General features: G+C 38.3%; 4 protein-coding genes across 6 annotated transcripts; 3 read left to right on the top strand and 1 right to left on the bottom strand.

The window, feature by feature from the left end:
* Positions 1 to 587: 587 nt before the first annotated feature.
* Positions 588 to 9,228, top strand: LOC6560378 (leucine-rich repeat-containing protein 4B). Its single transcript, XM_001987284.3, has 7 exons — positions 588 to 901; positions 6,408 to 6,594; positions 7,676 to 7,819; positions 7,903 to 8,113; positions 8,185 to 8,370; positions 8,470 to 8,625; positions 8,692 to 9,228. Exons 2-7 carry the CDS (start codon positions 6,409 to 6,411, stop codon positions 8,847 to 8,849), a joined length of 1,041 nt encoding a protein of 346 aa, XP_001987320.1. The 5' UTR covers positions 588 to 901; position 6,408; the 3' UTR covers positions 8,850 to 9,228.
* Positions 9,229 to 10,369: 1,141 nt separating this feature from the next.
* Positions 10,370 to 24,389, top strand: LOC6559196. Of its 2 annotated transcripts, XM_032734059.2 has the most exons (3): positions 10,370 to 10,649; positions 22,643 to 23,869; positions 23,937 to 24,389. In XM_032734059.2, exons 1-3 carry the CDS (start codon positions 10,643 to 10,645, stop codon positions 24,002 to 24,004), a joined length of 1,302 nt encoding a protein of 433 aa, XP_032589950.1. In that variant the 5' UTR covers positions 10,370 to 10,642; the 3' UTR covers positions 24,005 to 24,389. The 2 variants fall into 2 exon arrangements, with proteins under 2 accessions (XP_032589950.1, XP_043070291.1); XM_043214356.1 differs by lacking the exon at positions 10,370 to 10,649 and having other exon boundaries at positions 22,104 to 23,869.
* Positions 14,030 to 20,682, top strand: LOC6559195 (glycogenin-1). Of its 2 annotated transcripts, XM_043214357.1 has the most exons (6): positions 14,030 to 14,044; positions 15,690 to 16,000; positions 16,067 to 16,356; positions 16,991 to 17,171; positions 18,398 to 19,006; positions 20,137 to 20,682. In XM_043214357.1, the coding sequence occupies exons 2-6, from the start codon at positions 15,794 to 15,796 to the stop codon at positions 20,353 to 20,355; spliced, it is 1,506 nt and encodes a 501-aa protein (XP_043070292.1). In that variant the 5' UTR covers positions 14,030 to 14,044; positions 15,690 to 15,793; the 3' UTR covers positions 20,356 to 20,682. The 2 variants fall into 2 exon arrangements, with proteins under 2 accessions (XP_043070292.1, XP_043070293.1); XM_043214358.1 differs by lacking the exons at positions 14,030 to 14,044; positions 18,398 to 19,006.
* LOC6559521 (UDP-glycosyltransferase UGT5) lies at positions 24,321 to 26,966 on the bottom strand. The gene is made up of 4 exons (XM_032734057.1): positions 26,949 to 26,966; positions 25,855 to 26,113; positions 25,129 to 25,794; positions 24,321 to 25,072 (listed from the first exon to the last, which is right to left on the bottom strand). Exons 1-4 carry the CDS (start codon positions 26,949 to 26,951, stop codon positions 24,408 to 24,410), a joined length of 1,593 nt encoding a protein of 530 aa, XP_032589948.1. The 5' UTR covers positions 26,952 to 26,966; the 3' UTR covers positions 24,321 to 24,407.
* Between the last annotated feature and the right edge of the window lie 192 nt (positions 26,967 to 27,158).

Consider the following 27,158-nt stretch of genomic DNA (forward strand, 5'->3'; position numbering starts at 1 on the left):
AATTTTGATTGCATAAGCTGACGTTCCAGCCTTATCACAGACGTAATATGTGCCTTCTTTTTAGCTGTAATATGAATGAGTCTCGCAATGAGTCGGAAGCTCGAGTCGTGATGGATTCATTATATTGAAAATGCTGCTGGTTGACATCGTCATCAATATTGTATCGATTTATTAGCACTTGATGGCTAATTGAATCCGAAACTGCTGCAGACAACAAAAACCAAGTAATAAAGCTGTCGAAATCGGAGGCAAAAACCGAGCGATTTAATTCAATTCTAAGCACAGTGGGCTGCAAACACATTTGTATATCACTTTTCATTGTTATCACCCTGCCTGCCACTGCACTGAGAGAGTGGGACAGCGAGAGAGAGAGAGAGCGAGATGAGTGCACAGTGCGAGTGAGATTTTCTCGTGAAATTTTCATTTTCACCAACGAAAAATTACAACGCAATCCAGAACAACACCCTCATCGGGCCGGGCTGCATTATCGTCGCCTCGGTACTTTATCAACGTGGTCGGCTCTGACACCCGAAAGGGAGCCGATCGCCGAGCGAACGCAGTTCGTCGCTGGTTCGTTGCTTCAATTCCAAGTTTGCGGTTGGATTGAACGGGTCGGTTCCGGTGTTCGCGATCGGTTCCGTCTTTGGACAACAAAAAACACAACACAACGAAAAACAAATTCGTGTTAATTGAAATACGACTGAAATTTCTGTGAATCGGAGATATATACGTATTTTTTGGTGTAGTGTCTACTCGATCATTCAGGGTGCAATTTACTGGAAATTAGAAAGCATAGTGAAAGGAAATGCAAATGCTTAAAATGTGTTTCCGGACAATTAAAATTCCAAAGGATAACGCTTGTTAAATGGGAATATATAATATTTATTGGATTACCTAAGAGGTAAGTTTTCAAAGCGAACAAATTTCGACGTTCAAAGCCTTAATCGGGGTTGTTGAGGGTTATCGTTATTAAAATGTTGTAGATTAACGGAATATTGTGCCGAATGTTTTAGTACTTTTCTTATTCTAATCAACAAACTTAACATTGAGCTGTCGTTTATTCTAGGTTTTTAGTTAGTCATGCTCGGTTTGACACAAAATGCAGTTCTCTGCACAGCATAATGACATAAAACAGCTAAATTGATTTCAATTGAAAGTAGAGACGGAGAACACTGCGAGAATTTCTGGAACTTGAAAGTTGAGGCGGGATTATAAACACTCGTCTGCCAGGGTGGTTCTTAAAACACAACAATGCATTTTATGTCAAATGGAAAATATTCAAAAGATAAATGCCACAAAAGATTTCATTTACAAGTTGATTAGAAATTTTAGTTGAAAAACATTCAGCGGTTGGAGACCAAGAAAAACTAGATAAGTCGTTTTATTTGGTTACTTTTAAAAAGGTTTAAGGTAAGGCATGTGTATCGCTATCTAAAGGTTCGTTTTAATGGACAAACATTCAACAATTTTGTGTTTACAAGTTTCACTTTTACTCAGTGCCGGTTAAATGACATGAATCTGCTATAGAACTCACCTAGCAGGTGATGCAGAGCCCGAAACTTGTAGTGCAATTACCTCTCATAAAACCTGGCACATGCCTTATCGTCCATTGGTGCCTAATCTTTGTAATTACCCATAAGTCAGCTATATAAGCTGTACATGTTCTGGAGCGTTGGTGAACGTGAGTTAAGATCAAACAATGGGGACTAAAGAATTTTTTCTCTTCTTCTTTTTAACTTTCAGTATTTTATTATCTATGACTAAAATAATCAAATACTAAGATAAGAGAGTTATATATCTTGGAATTTCTGTGTCGCGTATGATCGCAGAATTTTTTTTTATTTAAAAATAACACATAAAGTTTCAGAATGGTTTATTTTTTAAAATATACTTGAAATATTTCTTAAAGTATTTATGTAATATTTTTCAACTGTTCTCTGTAAACTTTATCTATAAAATATGTATTCATATATATGCATATTTTCTTTCGATAGTTAGTTCTTTAATTAGCCCAATTGGCAATTGGCATTCTCGACAATGGTCAGTTTTTCTGCTGAAGCAGCTCGTTTTTTGTTTGGTTTTCGTACTTGGAAATTCATCGTCTTTTCAGCGTCGCTGGGGGAATGTATTCTTGATTGTGTTTAATTGAAATAAATGGGCAACGTTTTTATTACCGTTGTTGTTGTTTGTTGCAATCAATTAATTTCATGTTGCCTACACTTCGACTTTGACGATATATTCGTCTTCGAATTATAACGGCCCAAAAACCAAACACTTGCCATCGGAACAGAAATATTTAATTACTCTGATAAGAAGCAACTGGCAGAGTACTTTGCTTTTTGTACAGACATCTGGTGTACTTGACGTACTCCGATAAGATTCAGTTACGCTGAAGTGTTGCAGCGGTTAAAAACATATAAAATGTGGGTTGCTAGAGGCGAGTATGCATCCTCCCCTCTTGTGTGCTCTAGTATTGTTTCAACACATAAAGTCTAAACAAATAAATCTTTATCAAACGCACACTGCTGAGGAAAAATGAAAATAAATCTTTTAAAGGGGGGACGGGGCCCCCACCTGTTGAGGCGGGTGGGGTGTGGAGGGGATGAGGTATACATGGGCAAACGAAGATACACACATATATAACATCTCGTAACGCCCACAAAGTGTGACACGGGAAATCATAAGAGCACATAAATTCATTCACAAATGTTTAGAATGTTATTAAAATATTTGAAACTAATTTAAAGTTTCTTGTTTTTTTTTTTAATTTTTTATATTGGGTTTTTTATAGTCTTTTTTTTTCACTGATCCCATAATCGCTTGCTTAACATCTGCCTCCGATCTGTGTAGATAAATAATATTCCATATATATTTATCATTAGCCAGGCCGTAATCCATTGGCTGACACATCTACTCCGGGCCCAATATGAATTTCTCGTGCTATTAATGTTTGGGGATTGTCGAGTATTGTATTTTGTGTATTTGTTTTTGTTATTGCTTTTGGCCTCATGATTGAGGCTCATATGTACACATAAATAAATATTATACAAATGCGGCCAAAGTGGAAGTGGGCATAGATTCGAGTTCTGATTTCAATAAATGAATTTCACCCCGCCACTCTAATGTAAAAGGCGCGAACGTATTTGGCCCATTTGGAGGGCGGCTGGAGCGGCTGTGTCTGATCTGTTTTTATGGCTATAGAATTTTCCATTTTCCGCCGCATCGAGCTGTCGCTGTTGAGCATTAGCCCTTTTTATTGCCAATTCTATTGAATTTAAGTTCAACAAATGTCCGCCATACCCCAAAGATATTAAACACAACAAAAAAAAAAATCAAAATTTTGAATTGGTATTTTAAGCCGAAATGAATGAAAATTGTTTTTTTTTTTTTGTTTTTTTGTATGCCATAAGTTTTGCAGTCGACTCTTGTCTTCTGTTTCTCCTGCCTTACAAATTTTCAAATTTAATTTAAATTTTTTGAACAAAAAACATGTATATGGCATATATAAGTAAGTATTTATAGCCAGAGCTCATTGTTGCGGTCGCTCTCTGTGTCGAAATGTGTGGAAATCACTTTAATTTTATTTTTTTGTTGCTGCTTCTTTTTTTTTCGCCGATTCTGCAGACTTCTCTAATGACAGAGGTACACACAAACAGTGAGCGACAGAAGTTAGTGTATCGCTTAAATATGATTTGCTTATCATTATTATTATTATTATTTGTTTACTTAAAGTCGTGTTTTGTGCTTTACACAGCTTATACATTATTATTTTTTATTATTATTTTTTTTTTTGTAATAAATTGTCATTAATCTTTATAATTGCCCATATATCAACAATATTAGTTATAAACAGTATCGATCGTCGTTGAAAGGGATTTGATGTGTGATCTACAGATAAGGCTTTCCCTCCAATATTTTATTATTTATGAGTCAAATACTTGAAAGAGAATTTATGATCCTTTTAGAACTACAAAAATTATAAAGATAATTTATTTAAGCGCAGAAAGTTTTTGAAAAACTTATTTTCTAATAAGTTCGTAGTTTTATTTATTCAAGAGTTCTGGCATCAAGATCAGCATACTTTTAGCTAGCACTTTGAGTGCACATATTCCTCAACACATATTGTCAATTGGAGCAAGTGAATTTCTGGGCATATTCCAAAAATGTATATCGGCTACTTCATCTGCTTCCCCTCCAACTCACCCCACCTACGCAATATTTACAAGGAAATCAAATTACTCGGTGTTTTGCTGTCTCAGCTATTATTGGCCAAAATGCGTCATTTTATATATCAGTTGGCCAATACTCGGAAAGGTTGTGATATATACATTTCAACATTTTATTATTGATTGACTAAAGGCGCTTTTGTTGCCTTGTCTCTTATCGTTTATAGGGCGACATTAAAGCCATGCATTATTGTTTGCGACTTGAAATGGCTTGGCATATGTCTTATTGCGCTCAAATCGGATATAGAAATATAGATAGATAGAAGACCAACACACTCAGACGCCACATCCATCATTTAGCCCCGTTAAGTTCTGGGCAAATAGGCCAACGTACGCCATTTTGTAAGTGGATTGAGTCTTTTGGCCATAAGTCAACATTTCTTAAGGCCATTTATCAAAACTTGTGTTGTTGGCCGACTCTAAGATATTCTATAAATATTCAGGTATATTTTACAACTGTTGCATTATACCTTATAGGAGTTTTCTTTATAGAGTATAAACAATGCATTTTTTTTGCAATGCATTCTTTGCTTAATTATATAAACTAAACTTGAGATTAAACAAAATATTATACAAATACAATGTAATTATAATGAATGTCACAAAAAATATATATGAGTACTCCAAAACATTGTATATCTGATATATCATTTTTGTTTTGTTTTTTTTTGTGAAATAGGTAAATAGATGTAAAGACAGCAAATTAGTCGTCAACAAAGCATTTGCAATCACGCAACTGCTTTGTAACAAAACTCCAAATTGGCACATGCATTTTCCAAATGAAAAACGTAATCGAAACCGAAACCAAAACCGAAACCGAATCCGAACAGAGTAAAGCACTTTTTGATCGCATGACTTTACCAATTGCATTGCAACGGGTCGTGATAGTAGCACAAACAATTCTGAAAAGTGCAAACTATACCAATTTTCGATCTTCTATTTTGATATCAATACATTTTTGCCGACATACGTACGTAAATATGGCATCAGATTATCAATTGGCAGCCACAGAATTCGGATTGGCAATAAATCAATTTACAGTTTGATCTTCAATGATTTCTTTTTCTTTTTGTTTTGCAAAGTGCTTTTCGTGTTTTGACACGATCCATAAAAGAAGAATGCCTTGCCGTATCTGTCTATATCTGGAATATGATTTATAGCGCGAAATGCGCAGCTCGTTGTCTGTTTGATGTTGTATCAAGAGATATATAATAAATTTTCGGGCGAAACGATAAGATAACCGACAATGGCAACTTGCAATAAAGTAAAATAACTAAGACTTGTCTAATTCGAATGACTCAGTCTTGCCTCAGATAATTAGCAGGTGGGTCTTTTTATTCCCCCTTTTAATCTTCATTGACGAACAACACTTGAACAGAATTGCAAGTTCCGGCCCGACGCGGAACAATAAAAGAAAAAAATAACATTTGACAGACTCATCCCGCAGCTGTTAATCAGCGATTTTATAACCCAAATCCATTTCATATATATTTGCTTGAGCTTATCATCCAATTGTTACAAAAGTTTCTTACAGTTCGCATATTGAATAAATAAAACAAAGGAAGTATATACAAACTAGTGAGTATTGGGTATTTCGAGTATTACAGGGTATTACAGGGTATCTGTGTGCATTATTTGTTGATTTCGTGTGCGTGAAAGCATAACAATAACAGCAGCAATAACGTGACGTATACGTAATATGCGAGACAAGAGCACAACGCGAACATCACTCATACGCCGCGTTGAGCTACGTTTGGTGCATTTCGTGAATTTTGTTTGGCTTGTATTATTGTGCATAGTTCACAACTAATTCAATTTGTTGCCACGCCCGCTCAGCACCCGCCCCTGCGCATCACAGTTGCGCTTGATTGAATGTTTTGAGAGTGGGCACAATGAAAAACAACAGCAACAACTGACAACATCCAACACTGACCCAACTTGGGGGCTGATCCTCAATGGCGCGGCATTGATCTTGTAATTTGTTAATTCGAAAATAATTGTTTTTTGGGTCAGGTGCGGCGGCACTGCGTACATTTAGTTTTATTTATTATTTTGATAGTCCGTCAGGTAAATAAACACCCAAATTAGAAGAAAAGAAATGAAGTGATAGGCACACAACTGATGCTTTTATATATATATATATATATTTAAACGAATTTATATTTATCTGCCTGTTCACAGCATGGAGCTGCGTTGCCTGCTACTAAATATCGTCTTCATATCCGTTGTGAATGCTATGCTGGCCTTTGGCACAACCAGCCAGGATGATCGCCGCTGCTCGTATGGACGCATTGAGAAACTGACGCGTATACGCTGCCACAAAATGGACCTCAAGGAGGTGCCACAAAACCTGAAAACATCGGTCGAGGTGAGTGAAACTGACTCATCAATTATCAGATTAGTGACAGATTCCGACCTGGCACAAGAGGTCAATTTGTGCCAATAAAAATCTCATGACCCAAACTTAATTCACGTCTGATCATATCCCCAGTGGACAGTAACCATACCCATGCCACAGTCGCACACAACAACCCCAAACACACACACACACACAGACACTCAATTGAGCTTAATTGAAGCATAAAGAAGTTGACTTGTTGCACGGCATGAATATGCGACTACAGAAGCAACATGAATATGAATGTGAACATGTATTTGAATATATACATATATTTGCGTGAGATCTCGGCCATTTAAGACACACACTATCTAGAACACAATTATGCTCAATTTAACAAAATTCTTGAATTAAGTTATGCGAGTTTTAAGTACATTTTCAAAATTGTTCAAATTTTGCAAACTTTCAATTTATGTTAGCATTCTATCCAATGAAAATCCAATTGGGATCCAACACGCCAAATGACATAACTTCGCTGGAACTGAGTTATATACTATATTACTATAATCAGAGAAATAATCTTCGTAAACTGACTCATTTTCAAAAGAACACTGATGGTTCTGTCTTTCTAAAAACCGCGATTTTTCTTTCTTAATTTTAAGTTACATTTGCTTTTACAATTTTGAAAAATATGTCTAATTCTTAGATTTGTTTTTTCGTATGTGTTCAGAGAACTGTTACATTAGTTTTATTGTTAGTTATATTATTATGAGTCAAGAATTTAGTATTTTGTGATTTCACTTTAAAGATTTTTTATGATATCTCCTTTTTAACACTAAGGATTTTTTCATTTTATATTGAAAAAATATTTATAAAAACCAGAAAATCTGAATATTTTTGGTTGATTTTTTTTCTGAGTATAGATTAATAATGCATTAAAATTTAGAAAGAGAATGTATTTATTTATCAAGTGTGCCCACTGTGCTTGCATATATTCTCCAATTAAATCAGGTGCAGCTAAGCAGATGCTATAGGAAGCGTTGCAGTGCATGACTAGACTGTTTTGGACAAATATAAAGCGAGAATTAAAGTCATCGTTTTTTTTTTTCAGGTACTGGATTTATCGTTCAATCGCATTAAGAAGCTCAAAAGTGGCTCGTTCCAGAGGTATTCGGATATTAAGTTTTTAATGCTGTATGAGAACATGATCTTATCGGTGGAGCCGGGAACGTTTGCACCCCTCACCTCCCTCCAGGTGAGCAGTCAACCAAAATCCAATTACTGTCAGCAATTAGTTAATAACTAAGCAATTAACTCATTGCATTGATCGATCCACAGGAAATTGATCTATCGAGTAATGGACTCACCTCGATTCCCGTGGAGTTGTTTTCGATGCCCAGACTGCGGAATCTCTACGTGGACAGCAACGAGCTGAAGGGTCTGCATCAAGAGCTCCAGACGCTGGAGAAGCCCATTCGAGCACCACTCGAATATCTCAATGTGGCCAACTGTGAGCTGGACGACATACCCGATCTGGGCACACTGCCAAGTAAGTGAATGAAGTTGCCCAGTTGCTTATAGGATAGGATAATCAACTAATGATTGTGTTTTGTGTGGCAGATCTGTGGCAGCTGAATGCCTCGATGAATCCACTGAAGGAGTTCAGCATTGACAAATTGGCAAATCTGTGCCATTTAAGTGTCATCGATCTGACGAGAACACAGATCAGCACCTGCGACTGCCACCAAGTGACGAATCATCTAATGACAATGGGCGCCAATCCAAAATATGTGCCCGTTTGCATGGGTGAGTAAAGTCAACGAAGTTTTGCAGCTGGCGACAGCTGCATCTGTTTGCTGTTTTTGTATTTTGGCATTTGACCAAGTTTCTAATTCCATATGGCAGGGGCAATAGACAGCGATGTGTGTCCACTGCCCTACAATCGCACAGTGGACTCGTCAACATTCAGCAGTTGTTTGGCCAGTGCCGAGTTGGCCGAGACGCGCAGCTTTTGGCTATTTGCCGCTGGCTGCTGCGGCGGCGTCGCACTTGTTTTACTGGGTAAGTGATCAATTATGAGTTATTGTTAATTAATTATTAATTTAGCAACTGTTTAACCCCCTACAGTGTTCTGCTACTGCGTGTACAGGTGGCGCAAGAAGCGTACCAATCGTCGACTCAGCCAATCGATTGAGAATCGCAAACGATTTGTGATATCGCCGCGAAATGCGATCAATAATCGATTGGAGGATCAGCCCCTGCACTGTGATACTGCCTCAGCATGACAATAATATTAAACATATCGTATAATTAGAATAGTACATATTTCTAAGTATTATTTAGTTGCCAGTAATTTATTAGCCTAGTTCTAGTTCCTCTACTTAATGTGTAGCTTTACTTATCTAATATATATCTAGCATATCAACAGACTACCTATCGAATTGCCATATACAAGTACGAGTACCAAAAAAAAAAGTGGCTTGCTCAAGTACATAATTTGGGCCGCAAAGAATAATTCTGCTAATATAGTCATAGTTTGTACATATTGCTTTCGACTGGAGCAAATCGAAAAGGTGACTTAGCCGTAAGCGAGTAAACCCTCCAATAAATTGTATGCAAAGATGATAAACGTTTTTAATAAACAACTGCCAAAATTTTTTTAAATATGTCTATTGATACTTAATATGATAAGAACTCATAAAATGGGATTTCAAGCTTGGTTCTTAGAAAATGATAATTCTCGCATTTGTCCATAACGTAGCAGTATTGCTAAAGATGCTTTTGAGTTAATATTGTTACCAAAGACGATATTGATTTATTTGGCGTGTGATATATTTGTTATTTATGTTTTTTCGACTACTTTGGTGTATTAATTTCTGTTAAAATTGCGTGGCATACTTTTAGGCGACGTGAATATTTCATCACAGTGCCGCCTAAAACAATGCAGTCAATTTGCGTCAGAAATAAATAATTAAAATGCATAAGTAAGAATTTCTGCCGCTGTGGCAAATTTCCGACCCATTGTAGCCTTAATCTGATCGGCTTCTGTTCGTGTTTACCTAAGTTGTACTTTTTTCTGTAACCCATTATTTTATTTGGGTGTATAGCGAACAGAGATTTGGTGTGAACATGAATAATCATGTCTGGCATAGAGCAGGTTATCATTACAGTGAAAAAGTCTTTTATTATTAGTTGCAGTTGCATTGATAACAGTTGGATATTATCTAAATAATAACATTGTTTGATTAAACCAATCGATAAATTAACTATAAATATTCATTCGCTATAATTATTTATTCGTTATTTTGAATACCTTAACAAATGCAACAAGTCCACATATAAATTGGTATGCAGTGTTTGCCTTTACCCGTGAGGAGCACGCTCTTAAAAAGCTGTCGCTCTTCATAAGTAAAGATAGAGAGAGAGAGAGCGGTTTTAATCAAAATGTATGGTTTGCCAATTCATGTATTCGCACCTTTATCATGCTCTCAATCTCTTTCTCTCTCTCGTTCTCTCGCTCACCGGTGCAAAGTGATTGCCGGCAAACGTAGTCGAAACAGAAGAAAATGGGAGAAACAGAAATGAAAGTCAAGTGAGCATAATATGCAAAATTCACTTTTGGCGCCTTCCTCGTCGACTTGCCGATGCCCTCGTCTACCGTAACCATTTTGTGGTTGCCGCCTGACACCCGGCGACAACGTCGACTGCGACGCCAACAGCAGCCCCCACGTACGTAAATACGTACGTATCTTGCATACGGCATCGACGTCGCCAGCGTCGTCGTCGTCGTGCGCACTTTTCATTTACTCGACACGTCGAAAGCGCTTAGTTCAGTTCAGTTTCTCGTCGTCGCTCGTGGTAGGCAGAACAGCCAAACGCAGAACCCTCCGCAAAGCAATTCAGACAACCGACTCGCTCTCGTCACTTTACAGTGTGTGTGAAAGCTCAACGGGCCCGCCCCACCCACCGCCATCAACACCGAACATCATCCCCCGCGAAGGACTCACTCCGCGAGTTTTTCGCAGTGTATATTCAACTATTTTAACTAACACACAAAACAAAAAATTTCAAAATCAAAATGAGCAGTAAGTTTATCCAACAACAACAGACGCCAAAAAAATGAAGTTATCACAGATAAAAAAAAAATAAAAAATATAAAATCAATGAGAATCTGTGTGAGTGTGTGTGTGTGAGTGTGTGTGCGTCTTATGCATGTCTGCTGGTCCACGTTATTGAGTTGAGGCGACTGCAGCTCTTCTCTTTCTTTCTTTCTTTAATCGCAATTAATATTTAAAAAAAAGCCGCAAATAAATTGCATTCTCATGTTTCATAACGCACGGGGGCCGCATACATTGTAAACATGTAGATAATGTTTCATGTGTACCTGTTTTATTGTTGACTATTTTTTTTTTTTTACTTATTTTCCTTATTTTTAAGAGGGGGGCTCGCAAAATTGCGGCGACGACCTTTACTGACCTTCAATAGCATTTGCCTAGCCGCTGCCTGCCTGTGCGTCTCTGTGTGCATGTGTGTGTGTGTATGCGTGTGTGTATGAGTGCGTCTGTGTGTGTGCATGCAGAGCATTTCGCGCACATAACTGGTAAAAGAATAAGAACAAGAATAAGAAAAAGCAATACGAAAAAAATACACATTTTCAACAACGTCAGTTGTTTGTTTATACAAATTATGCGCGAATTTGCCTTTGGACACACACTGATAACGTTCACACTAGTTACGTGAGCGCTTCAGCGAGAGAGTGAGGCTTAAAGTCTCAAAGAGCTTAAGGTTTTGACTCTCTCTCTCTCACTCTGTGCTCAAGTGTGTATTTGCAAAAGTTAACGGCATATTGAGCGAGAGAGCGCGTGGTGAAGGTCAGTGCCAGTATTATTGACAGTGTTGTCACACTTGCCATTGATTAGTGCAAGCGGTGACCTATTAATAGACCCACAGAGAAACTAGCATCTCTCCCGCTTAGTTAGCGCCAGGCAATCAAGCGCTTATCTTCAGCCTGATTACAATTTCCGCATTCGAATCCAGATTATAGGGGCGATCATCATTCATCATTGGCCATTAAATCTGTATTTGCCTTGGCATTTTTACAAGCCCGTCGTCATTTTTGAAATGCATGAATCGACTGAACAAAAAAAAAATATATATATATATATATATTCATATTCTATTCACCATTTAGAATATATATATTTATATTTATCTGTAGATGATCTGCTATTTTTAGACATCATTTATACGCGTGCACATATATAGCAAACAGAAATTATGGCCGACGACAGGCGTTAACAATACTCAGTGGGTATTTCACAAATTTCGAGAAAGAACTTTTCCACAGCTGCTTGCTGCCCACATGCGCCCAGAATGTTTGGCAGTAAACTAAGGAAATGACAAAGATACAATATACATATATAAATATAAGTATCCATGTATATACTTTTGTATCTGTGTGTGTGTTTCTGTACCTTCTGCCCGCATAAATCATGAGACACATAAAATAAGTTGGCTGATGCTTCTCCAGTCGAACAGCTCCCTTGCTGCGATCTGTGATTGAATTTCGAAAAATGTATCTGAATCTGTATCTGTGCGCTGCATGCAACAGCAGCCGAAGCAGCCAAAACAGCAGCGTTTTCTTGTCGCGCTACAATTTTATTTCACATTTTCTGGCTATTTTTAGTGGCCTGTTCCTTAGTGCGATACACACTACGCATATATACATACATCAGATACATATACATACAGTTGCGAAAATATTAATAGCGCCACTACGACACAAACCATTGGTATTGAAATTTTTGCAAATGTTCATTTATAATTTATTACTTATATATATATATTTTAGTTAGTATTGCCCCTGGAATTGTTTTCCATATAAATATATATCATTCTAATATTATTTTTTTTTTATTTGGAGGAAAGTGTAAGAAAGAATCGAAAAAATAATAAACGCCATCCACGGACTTCATAGAAATGGTTTATTTCTAATTTTCATAATTATAAGTGAAAATTTTAAAAATGGTGCTATTATTATTTTATTTTCTTTTTTTTTGATACAATTCAAATTTTTTACGGTTTTTTCTTTCCAACTTTTATTTAAAGATTCTTCTTCCACTTCTAAAACACGTATTCATATATCTCATAAACTTACAAATCCAAAAAACATTTCTGAGAGTGGCGCTATTATTTTTTTCGCAACTGTATATATATATATATATATATATATATATATATATATATGTGTCTGCCAGATACATATGCGCTTTTTCAGATTGCCGCAACTCGTTTTGGATGTTGGCATTGCAATCGCGCATTTTTGCCGGCAGCCGGTTGCCAGTCGTCCATTGCTTTTTAGTGCCACCATTCGCCTGCATACGCCGGCTGCAACTAATGTGGCATTCACTGTTTGCCATTGGCAGCGGTGCAGAAACTGGTTTCCGCTTGTGGCCCAACTCTCGCAATTTCATTGCCCTTCCAATGCAATTATCTACAACATTCCATTCATAAGCTTCTCTCATTCAGCTCAGTCCAAACGCACCCACAGGGTCATATCAAAAAAGCTACGCCTCATTGAGCAATTACCGTTTTTGTTGTCAGCTTTCCGGGCATTTGGTATTTTTTTGTGCTGCAAGTTTATCATCAGCTTTCTTTCGCCACCGACAGCTGATAAAGAGAAATTGTGGATGAGTTTGAGGGGAGAGTTGCAAGAGCATAGAGCTTTCGGCTTCAGTCTGCATGCAGCTGCAAAGAGAGCTTTGCTTGAGCTGTGACTCGATTGGCTGAGCTCGAGTGGCTGAGCGAGCTTTTGTTACACTGCGCAGTATTTCGAGTGGGGTTTTCCATGCTCATTTGCCTGAACTGCCAAACAGTTGTCAGTCTAGTGACTAAATTAGTTTTTGCTTTTAATATTTAGTTAAGTAGATATAAGTATTTTAAGAATATTGTCGGTTCGTTTATTCACATATACGTATGTAATCTGTTGATGCCGTCTTGACATTTGTACAATTTCGACAGTTGTCTTTTAAATATAGACGCACAAGTGTTGTTTATTTAATCTAAATCGAAATTTATGACGCCGTTTCTTGTTTTTTATTCAAATTCTTTTTGATTTTTTATATATTGTTGTGACACATGATTTTTTGTTTCGTATCCGGTAAGTCATAAAGTTTTTAAAACCATTCTAGTTTCGCCAAGTAAATGATTTCATTTTTATTTTAGGCACAACAGCTCATTGCACATATAACAAATAAATAACATCTAAAGAAAAGATAAAAAAAGACAAACAAAAAGAAAAACAACACCCCGAAGTCGCATTATTTTGCACCCACACACACTCATTAAATCCGTCAAATACATTTTGTATATGTGAGCGCCACCTGCCGGACGGTGGCATTGGCTGTCACCAATGCATTCAGCTGCTGTTTAACTCGCAGTGCCTCCGTTTCCATCCGTATACGAATGCGTAGTACAGAAGGTAGTTGTTGTTGTTGAAATTCATCTTCTGTTTTTGTTGTATTCTACATCTAAACGCTTCTCAAATACCAATCCGGTGCGCTTTCTAATGCTAAATAAACCATACAGATTATTTAGCTAAACCGAAAAAAAACAACCAAAAACAAACCCAACAAAATGAACTAATCATGAATTTAACACAACTAAATTTAGTTGCAGCAAAATGTACAAAAAATCTTTGATCGTAGCACTTATTATCCAACACATACTTGTTTATAATCAAATTGAAAATAAATTTTTAATTTTCCATTATAACTCTAATGATGAATTTTATTTTAATTATTTTCTGTTCTACTTTTCTTTTTTACAACAATAAATGCATGGTTATTTATATATACGATATTTAAATAATGTGTAATATATTTTATTTAAGATTAAATTTATTTTAAAATTTTTTTTTAAAAATTTTGATTTGGGGCTGATTGAATATTTAAATGAAAGCATACATTTCAGCAAATTATTAAAAACAATTTTTGTTAAAAAATGTATGAAATATTATATTTTAATTGATTTATTGCTTTCGAGATAATATTTGTTAAAAAACTAAAGAGCCAAAAGATTAAAACAAAAACTTTTTCTGGTTAAACCAACTGGTTAAAAGTAAATCAGAAAATTGTAAATTATTGTTTTTCTAATTCCACTCAGTTTTCTCCATTAAAAGTATATTTTAAGCCATCTTAGGCTTGAGTCGAATATTGCAAATTTTTATATACTAAGTTAATGGAATTCTTAAGAACATCAAAGTGGATGTTAAAATATCTAATCCATATTATTTGCCATAGCTCATAATTATTCAAGGCGAGCACTAATGCTTATAGTGCGAAAAATTAAATATTATTTTGATATTGGATGTTTACGGCACATATATATATAAATATATATACTATGCATATATCCAACTAAATGGATTCTGTATGGTGTATATATATATGTAGTGTGTATATAGGCAACTAAATGCCAACAACGCAGAATTTTATTTGCTATCCAAGCAGATGCGCCTGATAAATGTTTTACAATTCTTCTTTTTTTTGTGCAAATTTTCTTTCGTTTTTAGTTTTGTTTCTTTTTTTGCAAACCAAACAAAATAGCCTAAATGGGGCGCATATAACCCAAATAATCGACACTTTGCCAAAAACGCTGCATGCGATTGCCGCATGCCCCGCCCACTAAAGATGTTGACGCAGATGCTCAACGAAAACGCATATATATACACACATACACTCACACACACACATACAGCTGGTAGATCGTGTATCTATATATATTTATATATAAACTATATATATACTCCTGCTACTCGTTTATTTATAATTCATAAATTGCCCGCTGCCACGCTGCGAATTTTCGAAATGCCAAACTAATAATAAAAAAAAAATTAATAAAATGGAAAATGAAAATGGAAAATTATGAAAAGCTTGTCGCTATGGCCAAGCTCCATTGTTGTAACTGTACTTGTACTTGTGTATTTCTATGTGTATGTGTAGCTCACTTGAATGTTTCTAGCACTTAACTGAAAATGTATATGTATATTTTTAGACATATATATATAGATATATAGATATTCTTTGACTAATGCATTTTGGATGTTTCTCGCATGTATTCTGCAGAGTTCGCTTGGGTTACTTTGACCACAAATGATACGTACTCGCTGGGCGCCCTGGTGCTGGCAAATTCGCTAAAGCGAGCCGGCACCGCCCATCAGCTGGCAGTGATGGTGACGCCCACCGTATCGGAGGCGATGCGTGACAGACTGAAGGAGGTGTACAATGTTGTACAGGAGGTAAATGTGATGGACTCACATGATGCCGCCAATCTGGCGCTGCTCGCCCGCCCCGAACTGGGTGTCACCTTCACAAAGCTCCACTGCTGGCGTCTCGTCCAGTTCGAGAAGTGTGTCTTCCTCGATGCGGACACACTGGTAAATACATAAAAATGCAGTTTATCCAACCATAAGAGATTGATCAACTTCTTTTCCTTTTGACAGGTGCTGAAAAATTGCGATGAGTTGTTCGAGCGTGAGGAACTGTCTGCTGCTCCAGATGTCAGCTGGCCCGATTGCTTCAACTCGGGCGTCTTTGTCTACACACCCAGCGTGGACACCTTTAACAAGATCACAGAGTTTGCCGTGCAGCATGGCAGCTTCGATGGCGGCGATCAGGGTCTGCTGAATCAGTACTTTGCCGATTGGGCGACCGCTGATATCAAGAAGCATTTGCCTTTCATCTACAACGTGACAGCCTATGCTTCCTACTGTTACTTGCCCGCATTCAAACAGTGAGTATCAACTATGACTTTATGTGCGTTTACACACGCTGGCAACTTTGGCGACGAACATTTGACACCAGGTGCCTTGCCAGATACAAGATACAAGGTGCTGTGTGTATGCAACAGAAAATACAGATTTAGCCAAATAAGAACGAAATAAAAGAATGTATATAATCTGTATTAAATGCCTGTATATGTATACATATCTTAACTTTGTCATTAATGTACATATTTGTATATTATTTATATTAATACACATATTTATATACATATTAATATATATAAAACATGTATATGTATATATATGCATATGCTTGTTATTTTAATTTATTAGTTTTGGATCTTAGAGCCCAGAATTCTTAAAACTAAGTTGCATAAAACCCATATCATTTGTCGGAGCAATCCATTTTCATGCCATTGACTTCTTCTCTTAATTTTGTTTGTTCTTAGCTAGAAGTAGACTCATTTTAAGCAGAAATAATGAAAAAAATTTGGAGTTACCAGATAGTGTAAACAACATTGCCAATGTGTGCAAATACGTATTCTAAGATTGATCTCTGGCTGCGCTGCCAGCGTGTCAAAACATACCATTTTGCATTTTATATACTAATATTAATTTGCATGCATTTTTCTATGTCATTAGGTTCAGAGATAAAATTAAGATTTTGCATTTTGCTGGCAAACTGAAGCCTTGGTTGATTCACTTCAATACGGCAACAAAAACCGCTGACACGCCCACCGATTACGCACATGCACAGGACCTCATCCAGCACTGGTGGACCATCTTCTGTGACAGTGTGCATGAGTCTCTCAGCGACAATATGGTAAGTGATCTTTATAAAACCGCCTTTCAACTCACACACAATTTTCAGTTTTCAAGTTGTATTTTCTTGAGAGTTTCGTTTCGTTTCTGATACGTCCAACAAAATAATAAAAAAAAAAATAAAAACAAATCAACAACTAAAAAACCTAACCAAAATCTGTCTGAATCTTAACCCCGATTTTGCTGCTGTGCAATTGCTATTTGGTAACAAAGCATAAAACGATGGATAATACCGATATTGCTAGCGTTCAACCAGAGGTAAGCTGATCCAGAACCAGCGCACAAATAGAACGCACCACTGTAGTTACGGCGAGGGTCACTCCAAATATTGTCTATATTTATCCAATTATTCATACTTGCGCACATTGTATACACATTCGGTCTGTACGATATTTATGCGATGCTTATTATATTCATTTCGAAACACCAATTGTAAATAACAAGAGAAATTGTTGCATCGATTTATTTAGCTTTGACGCCCTCGTTTTAGTTTATTTTCTTCTGTTGCACTTTTGTTTTCTTTTTAGCAGCATTTCTTCAGTTTAGTCTTATTTTAAAATTTACTTTGGCTCTACCCAATCCCCAATTGGCCTCCATTTTTCTCTTTCGGCTTCGCAGTCAGACATTTCGCAGAGTGGAGTCTTTATTTTTTTTTTTGTTTTCCTTCTTCTACGTCTATCAATGGTGTGTCTGTGTGTGTGTGTGATTTTGTTGTTGTTGCATTCTGTTGTGTTGTGTGTGTGTCTGTCTGTGTTTTTTTGTGTTCCTCGAATTGGCATCGATTTGGCCAGGTGCCAACGGAATGTTTTGTTAGCGACGTCAATAAATTGAAATGATCCAAATGGCATGCAAATTGAGATTGCCAATTTACTGAGGCGTTCTTTTCTTCAAAATAATTAGGCAAAGCAACCAAGTCAACGATATATAATATCAAAATTGATTTCAAGTCTTACTACACTGAGCGAATAGTTTACCCGAAAATTGGTCATTCAAACTTGTTAGTTGTAGTTGTAGTGTTGTTGTTCCCATCCCCTTATGTGTTCGTTGTTCCATTTTATTTTTGTATCTTTTAGTTTTATGATTTTATGCTTTTAAGTTTTTTTTTAAATTTATTATTTGATTTTCAATTCTTGCTTTGCGCTTTCTGTTCACAAAAATAAAAAAATAAAAAAATACTATCACAAATAACAAACCGCAAACTATCGCTAAAAAAATATGAAAAATCAGTATCTTTGCTTAAACATAACGCATTCGCCGAGCAACACTGATAGTAATTACGATGCGGACAGCTATTACAATCGGCAACAAGAACAACAAAGACAGCAATATGTGCCGCATGTTCGTGAATATCGAGATCCTTGGGCAGATTACTATGAGCAAGTGGAGCGACATCAAAATCAGCCTGAACCTGAACCTGAACCTCAACCTGAATCCGTATCCGAATCCGTCTACGAATCCCCCAATGAAAATGCGATTGAGAACTCATGTGAAACGCAGGTGCTTGACGCTCAGAGGAGAAGATGGAGCCACAGTGAAGCATGCAGACCCACATCATCATTACAGCCACAAGAACAACAAGAACAACCACCACCAGCACATAAACCAACCACTGCCAATGAAGAACCCAAAGCAATAGATGTAAATAGCAACACATGCGAAACTGAGCAATCACCCACCCACCAAGAACACCAACCAGAACAACAACATCACCATCAAAACCACCACCACCACCAACATCACGAGCACCACCCAGTGCATAGTACAATCGAACAGAATGCGACACAAGCCACTTTAAGTCATCAACCTCAAATTGAAGATGTTGCCGTTGCTGCTGAGGTAAAAACCAAATACGAATGATACGCGGGCGAATCTCAATATGCACCACAATTCAAAATCCACAACCACAACCACACCACACCCCAACCCCCTCCACTGCTCCACCACCCACTGATAATCTGGTTTAATGTCACGCTCATTGGTTTGGTCACATTGTGTCATATCTGTCTTTCTCTCTCTCTCTCTGTCTCTCGTCTTTCATACACAACTCCTGCACAATGTCGCGTCGTGTTTCTCGTCCTGCGTCTCTAGTTTGTTGTCCTTCGTAGCTCGTTTCTTGTCCTGCGTCTGTCTATCTGGTGTCTAGTTTAGTTGGCACACTCTTTGTCCATTTGCATGTCTATTATCACACGGTATTATCATTGTCCACTTTTGTGCTCATTAGCATTATCAACATTATGTTTTCACTTCCTGCTTTGTCAGTTGTCATTGCTGCGGCTGATGCTGCTGCTGTTGTTGCTGTTGCTGCTACTGCATTTGCTATCGTTGCAGCTGCTGCTGCCTGCCTGCCTGATTTACGTGCATTTAATGATCTATTGATAGTGTTGCAGGCATTTAGCATTATTACACCCATTTCAGGTTGTCTGTGTTTGTCATTAGCTGCTCCTTGGCAGTTGCAATTGCAATTGCATTTGCATTTAAAAATCATTCATTACACTCAAACACATCTCTTCATACACATACACACACACACACACACAGAGCACACTTCATCTTTATGGTAAACAGCCAGAGGGGTTTTCTATGCGGACATGCGGTTATATTTGTCTGTCTGTTGCCAGCCAGCAGTTTGCAGCAACATTTGACTAGCAATTTTGTATTGTGTCACATTAACCATAGAACTCAACTAACATTTGAATGTCGCTAAAATGTATGAACTATAAATACTAATTAATGTAATTATTGTAATTAGCATGCACCTGTATACTTAACTGTTGTACCCATTAAGCTTGTTTTCTCAACATGCAGTTAAGTTATTTACAAACTTCTGAAGAAGAAACTTGGCTGTAAATGGAGCAAACAAGGCTAATCAATATGTTGACTGTAAATATTCGTAGCACTGTTTTAATGTTTTTATTGCTGGCTATCATTTATGGCACTTTTTTAACACTTGTGTTGCCTACTTTCAGGCTGGTCTCGCTGGCGCATTGTCGCAGCTACGCATTGGCGTAGAGCGCACCCCCGAACAGGAGCAGTACGAGAATCTGATGCGTCGCCAGTGTTGGGAATCGGGACAGGTTGACTATTCGGGCGCCGATGCGTTCGACAACATCTGGAAGAAGATCACGAAGACGCTGGAAGCGAAGCCCGAGAAGCCGACGGAGGCTGACCAAACTGGTAGTTCATAGATACAAAATACTATATGTAGTGAACAGAAGAACAAATCGTTCATCGTTTTGCTGTGCCCATTGACCAATCCCCTAAACCCCTTAAACACACTAGCACAACACACAAACACACAAGCACACACACACACACACACTCAGGCACACACCTGTGCACAGACTTTGACACTTTAGCCGGTTGAAATACAAAATTATATCCAAGTGTTGTCAAGTGTCATATTTAATTGCTGCACACTTGTACACAGGCACACCCACTGCCACACACATACACACACACACACACACACATGCAGTGGCCTTGTTAGCAGCAGTGGCTCATATCATGAAATGCAAAAGAAATTAGATATATATATTTGTGTATATATACACGCGCAGAAATTTTAATTAAGTTTTCAAATTAAACTTTTTACACTCGTCGACCTCGCTGCTCTGCCACACACATGTGTGGTTGTCAGTAAGTGTGTGTGTGTGTGTGTGCATGTGCATACGACACACTTGGCATTTTGCTTTCAATTTTATACACTCACACTCATACAACACTTGGCACAACCACTTGGCTCAGCCACAAAACTTTCAAATTTCATTATATTTTAATTGAAAATTGTTGTACTTTTTGCCCACTTGAGTCTTAACTGATTTGTGGCATTCACTTTTCAGCTCATCTGCATAAGACCCCAAACTCAACTCCTAAACACCCCTCATCCATAATATTATTTTCTTTTTTTTCCCCTAATGAAAAATGTGTGTATAAAGAATATTGAAATAATGATAATAATAATAATAATAAAAAAAAAAAACAAATACATAAATATATTTATAAAAAAAAATAACTTGAAAATGTTGCGTGCGTGTGTTTGTGTTATGTGTGTGTAAATTTCCCAACAAAACGAGTTGAACGTCAACATTTTTCACAGCAAGATTCTTTCTTATACCTTTATGTTGTAATTTACATTGAAATATTGTCTACAAAATATTTATTCAAGAACACAACACAAAACAAAACTCTTCGTTTATCCACAAATTGTTTAAAATGTGCATTTTTATTCTAGTGTAAGACTTGCGTATGTTGTACTTCAATTTATTATTTATTATTGTGAGTTTGAACCATAACTTTTCTATTGTTTTCAGTTGTTTAATTTTAAGTTCTCAAAAACGTCACATAAGACCCAAGTCATCTCAATTTTTGGATAAGTTTCGCCAATGGGGGTCTTTTTCACACAATTAGCTTCAATCATTAATTGAAATCACGAATTTATCACCTGGCTTCATTTTCAATTAGCATTAAATATCAATTTTCTGGAATTCAATCATCGTCAATCATCAATCATCAATCAGCAACTTGTGGCATCAATCAGCACTCATTTGATGCTAAGCAATTGACATGCCAGCTAAAAACCAACTACCCTAACCGCATTTTGCAGATAACGATAATACAATAGGCTATAACCAATTGCTAACTAAAACCGCTATCAAGCTGAACCATGAAGCAAAACCGCAACTAACAGCCGCAGCGTCCTCCCGGTCGGCACGCACTTCCAATCCAAGCACAAGCTCCAGTTCAAGCCTTGCCACTAACCAGGCATCTGGCGTAGCGGAGGTTAAGGACAGCCCCGCAGCAGCCGATGCAATTAACAAACTTCCAACTAATGCACAGAAAATCGTCGCTGGCAATGCTGCTGAGCAGCAACCGACGACAATAGCCGCAGCAACCACAACGAAATCACAACGGGTGCCGCCAATGTCAACGCAGTCGGCACAATCGACGCAACCGCAACATATCCTGCAACCGAATGCCACGCCCACAAAGCCGAGCCGCCAGAAGGCGTCGCGTAAATTTAAATAACAATTACTGCAGCTGCTGTTGCACTACAGCTGCCTGCCGCAACTGGCGACCAGGTCAGCAAAGATGAGGCCAACCCTGCTCCGACTGACCCTGCAACTGGACAACGAATCCGAGCCGGAACCCGTGCATGTCTAAGCCTAAGTACAAATCCAACTACAACAATACCAACACAATTTAATACTAAGAAAAAAGTACAAAATGCTGTAAAAAATTGCTTCAAAGGGTTTATGTAAATTATTTACCAAAATGCGCCTTAGATGAAACTAATTTGCAATATCTTAGTCTAGGAATTTTTAATATAAATTAAAGTGCTTGCTGAAAAAAAACACACACTCACACACGTAGAGAGAGAGAGATCTGGTCTCGACAACGAATTTACTTATACACAATTTAAACAAAACACAATTACACAAAACCAAAACTCCATGTGCCACTTCTTCCCTGAAGAGCTCCTGACTTCCGCTGACATTGAGGATGGCAAAGTTGAGTTCGATAAGGCGACCGGTGCGAGCACCAAGTACAAGCTGATCGAGGGTGGCTACGAGATGATCATCACGTCGCCCCAACCGAATGGTACGGTCAAGACTCAGGTGAAAACTTTCTGGGATCCAAAGCCCGTCAGCGAGGCTGATATGGCCAAGGAGCAGGCGAACAAGAAGATCATCAAGCAGCGTCTGGGCAAGGAGATACGCATCGATTCGAAGACCACCATGCTGACCCGAGCCATCGAGGGTGGCTACGAGGAGGTCTACACCACCATCAATGACGATGGTACGCGCAGCATGCGCACCAAGACCTTCTTCGATTCGGTGCCAACGGAAATCAATGAGAACACCAACACCGCTGTCAACAAGATCAAGAAGAATGTGACGCGCAAGTCATCGGTGGACTCCACTGACTCCACGGAGTCAACCTCGCGTCGCATGGTCCAGAAGGTGCAGAAGAACGTCATCCAGAATGTTAACGATAAGCAGTCCAACTATCGCGAGGACACCACCGTCGAGGAGACGCGTAGCGTTAGGCAGAACATTGAGATCACCGAGAATAATCGTACTGTGCGCAAGAATTCACTCCAGGAGCAGAGCTCGAAGACTCAGAGCATCACCGATGGCGGCAAGAAGAAGAAGAAGCCAAAGTCATCGGCACCTCCTCCACCAGCGGACTTTGTCCAAAACGACACCACCACTGTGTCAGCAAAGCGTGTGCCCGGTGGCAATGAATACACTTACTCGACGCAATTGGAGTCGGGCAAGACGATTACCACCTCGAAGACCGTCTACGAGGAGGAGGAAGTGGAGCTGACCGAGGAGGAGATCAAGCAGTATAAGAAGACACTGAAGGACGCGGAGAAGCACAAGAACGTGACCAGCACCAAGAAGCTCAAGTCTGAGTCTGGCACCAAGAAGATCGTCCCATCCGAGAATCCCGGTGATGTTACCACTGTTGAGACCATCAAGATCGAGGGAGGCACCGAATACCACTATACCACAGTGACCTCCGAGGGTATTGTGAAGAAGGCAGTGAAGACTGTTTTCGACCCTGTGCCCAGCTCGAATCCCGATGATACCGACGAGGAGGAGATTATCGAGGAGTACGAGGAGGAGATTATCGAGCCCGGGGAGAAGACCGTCAAGACCATTGAGACTGTCAAGCAGTTGCCCCACAAGTTCGAAGGTAATCTATAAAATATATCTCCAATTCCCTATCTGAACCTAACACAATTGTTATATCCTTTGCGCAGAAGAAGTGACCATCACCCATGAGAAGAAGGAGAAGAAGGTAAAGAAGACCATGGTCATAAGCCAGTAAAGAGCTCTCGGCACAACCAACACACACACACACACTCACACAAATAAAGAACATACACTCTCACACACACACTCTGACACACGCTAGCTTTTGTATTTGGCCTAGAAGATTGGATATCATGAGTACCCCTAATACTGTGTATTTCAGCGCCCAGTTCAAATAGCTGCCGCTGGTGTTTGTACGCTTCTTGTAAGCTTTGTTCTAAATTATTTTGGCAGCTATTTGTTGCCCTGAAGCGAATTGAGAAAATATCATTTGTAAAATGTTTACACAACACTGAAAATTGTATTAAAAATTAAAAAAAACTATAATTGTATTCAAATTAATTAACACTATATTAATAGCCCACTTTTGTTTATCAATAAAATGTTTTGAGTTAACGAAATTTAAAGTAAATTAATATCTAATTACGTTTACCCTTTGTTTTTGACTTCTTGGCATTTTGAAATCTGCGACATATCAGCAAAAGTCCCAATATGGGCATAAGAATAATAGCCAAGGCAATTCCAATGATATCCAGTAGATAAAATTTATACCAGGGCAGATTAATACCTTCCGATACTATATGCGGTGCTCCACGATGCTCAATAACATAATCGATCCAGAACATAGCCGTATCCATCGCACTTAGTGGTCGATCCCTGAAGATGCGAGAGGCACGCCTCATTGTATCCCTGTACTTGGGATTCTCCAACAGTTCAGTGAGGGAATAGCGCAGCTCCTCCTCTGTAACTGTTCGGTAATCCACACCAAGGGCATATCCAGCAACCTTGCCCTTATTTATGTTAAGATACTGATCGGCATAGACAGGCATTCCAAGAACTGGAACGCCATGATATACTGCTTCCTGAGTACCGAAAAGTCCTCCATGGGAGATGAAAACCTTGACATTGGGATGGGCCAGAATATCACTTTGAGGCATCCACTTCTGCACCATCACATTAGCTGGCTTATTCGGCAATTTGTCATCTTCAAATTTCCACAGGATGCGCTGTTTCAAGCTTCTGAAAACATCGAGGAATATCTTCAGCTTCTCAGGGGGAAATTCCGAACTTTTCACTTGTGATCCTATGGGGAAACTTGTTAAACAAGGCCAAGATTAGAAAACTATGGTTGAAACTTACCCAGACTAAAGTAGACGGCTCCATGCTCAGCTTCATCCAAGAACTTTTGCATTTCAGTGGGCAATGGTTGAGCTGGCTTTATATGAAGTCCTCCCACGGGGATCATATTGAATGAAAGAGGCCTAGGTGGCTCCAATGGCATATGTGCATTTAGCAAAATGACAGATATATTGCTCTCTAGTTGCTTGATAGTTGGCAAATCCTTGAACTGCTTGGAGAAGTGTCTCTGCAGAATCTCATTCTGTTCTGGATAATACCAGAACTGGCGAATTATATCTTCCATCACTGAGCAGTAAACATTGTCAATGCGTTCCGAGAGGGACATACGATCTGAATAGGGCTTCCATCCGTGGGAGACGTATGACCAGGGCGTGACAATGCCCACCAGGGGACTCAAATAATTGGCAAAGCCAAAGGTAAAAATGGTAATGATTGGTATTTGATAGAGATGTCCAAGCAGGAGGGCACCCTCATTGAAGAATTGCTCAGCCAATAGTAAATCAAATTTGCCAACCTTGTTCTTGGCATTGATTAAATTCAACACTTCCTTCTGTTCGAATGCAAAGTTCGTGGTCTCCGAGCCCATGACCATGACCATCTTAATGAAGGTCAACGTGTCTATATCCCTCATGTCCAGCACTGACTTTACCTTCCACATTTCCAGAACTATTTATGTGTTATAACTCTTAAGTTGTTGATAAAGCCTCTGGATATTCCGTTACTTACTTGAGCGCCAAATATTGAATTGGGGCAATAGCACCTCGGTATAGTTTGAACCCAGATTCTCATTGGCCAATGTGAATGGTGTGATGAAGGTCACCTCATGTCCTCGCTGCACCAACTCCCTTATAATGGCATTTGTCATCATGAAATGACTTTTGCCGGGAAAGAAAAATGCAGCCAGTATTCGGGATCCAGCTCCAATCTCAAAGTGCTGAAGCGCCACAAGGCCCAGCAGCAGGAATTTTAAAACATTCTTCGGTTGCTGTGGGTCAAATTGATAAGATAATTGGAATATTAATATTGTGAAATACTTGATCTATGCCACGAGAAATCTATGCGTGTATAAATAGTTGCCCACTTGTTACCAATTGTTTAAATATTTTGTAAACACTTTTCTTATCTATCTCTATAATTTGAATTATTTGATTAAGACGTGCGCTGTAATTTAGCTTGTATATATATATAGATAGGTAAACATATAGGTTCTTCTATTTATAAACACCAAATGTTTGCAAACGTTTAAAATTAAACAAGTAAGAATACTAAAGTCGGGTGAGCTCGACTACGATATGCCCTGGACACAGTTGTTAATTAAATTCTAGTTTTATTGGCAAATATCGCGTTAAAAAGTCTTACACCCAAATGTGAGCAGGTCTGCATGTGCACTCATTTCTTAAAGCCGGCAGAGATGGCAGAGTCAAATAAATTAAGGCCTTTAAATTCGTGGCATTTATTGCTATAGGAAATCGAAATGCATCGAGACAGTTATCGATAAAATAAAGCAAACTTACTCTGCGCCGGATATATTAGAGTCTATACTCCAAATGTGAAGTCTCTCATACAGTCCTAGAGATACACGTGTTGATACAGACAGACGGACGTGCGGATGGACGGACGGGTAGATGGAAGGACGGACACATGGACGTGGCTATATCGACTCGGCTGTTAATGCTGAGCAAGAATATTTACACTTTATGGGGTCGGAGATGCTTTCTTCTGCCTGTTACACACATTTGCACTATATATTTTTATATTATATATTTTAATTCGGTTTATTTTACACATTTATTCGGTTTGATTAAAATGGATGTACGAACCATATTCAGCTTAGACTATATCCCTTCTCGAGGAACCGATTTGATTCGCGATTAGCAATCGACTGTGGAACTACCGACATCGGCACTACCTTATATATACTTAATATGTAAGTTGACACAACTTATAAGCAACGATCCCATTATGAAATTCACAAGCATGTTTTCTTTATGTAAGTATATTCTACCGACATTAAAGAGGTTGAGTAACAG

The sequence above is a fragment of the Drosophila grimshawi genome, unplaced genomic scaffold, assembly GCF_018153295.1.
Source record: "Drosophila grimshawi isolate 15287-2541.00 unplaced genomic scaffold, ASM1815329v1 contig_1369, whole genome shotgun sequence".
NCBI lineage: Eukaryota > Metazoa > Arthropoda > Insecta > Diptera > Drosophilidae > Drosophila > Drosophila grimshawi.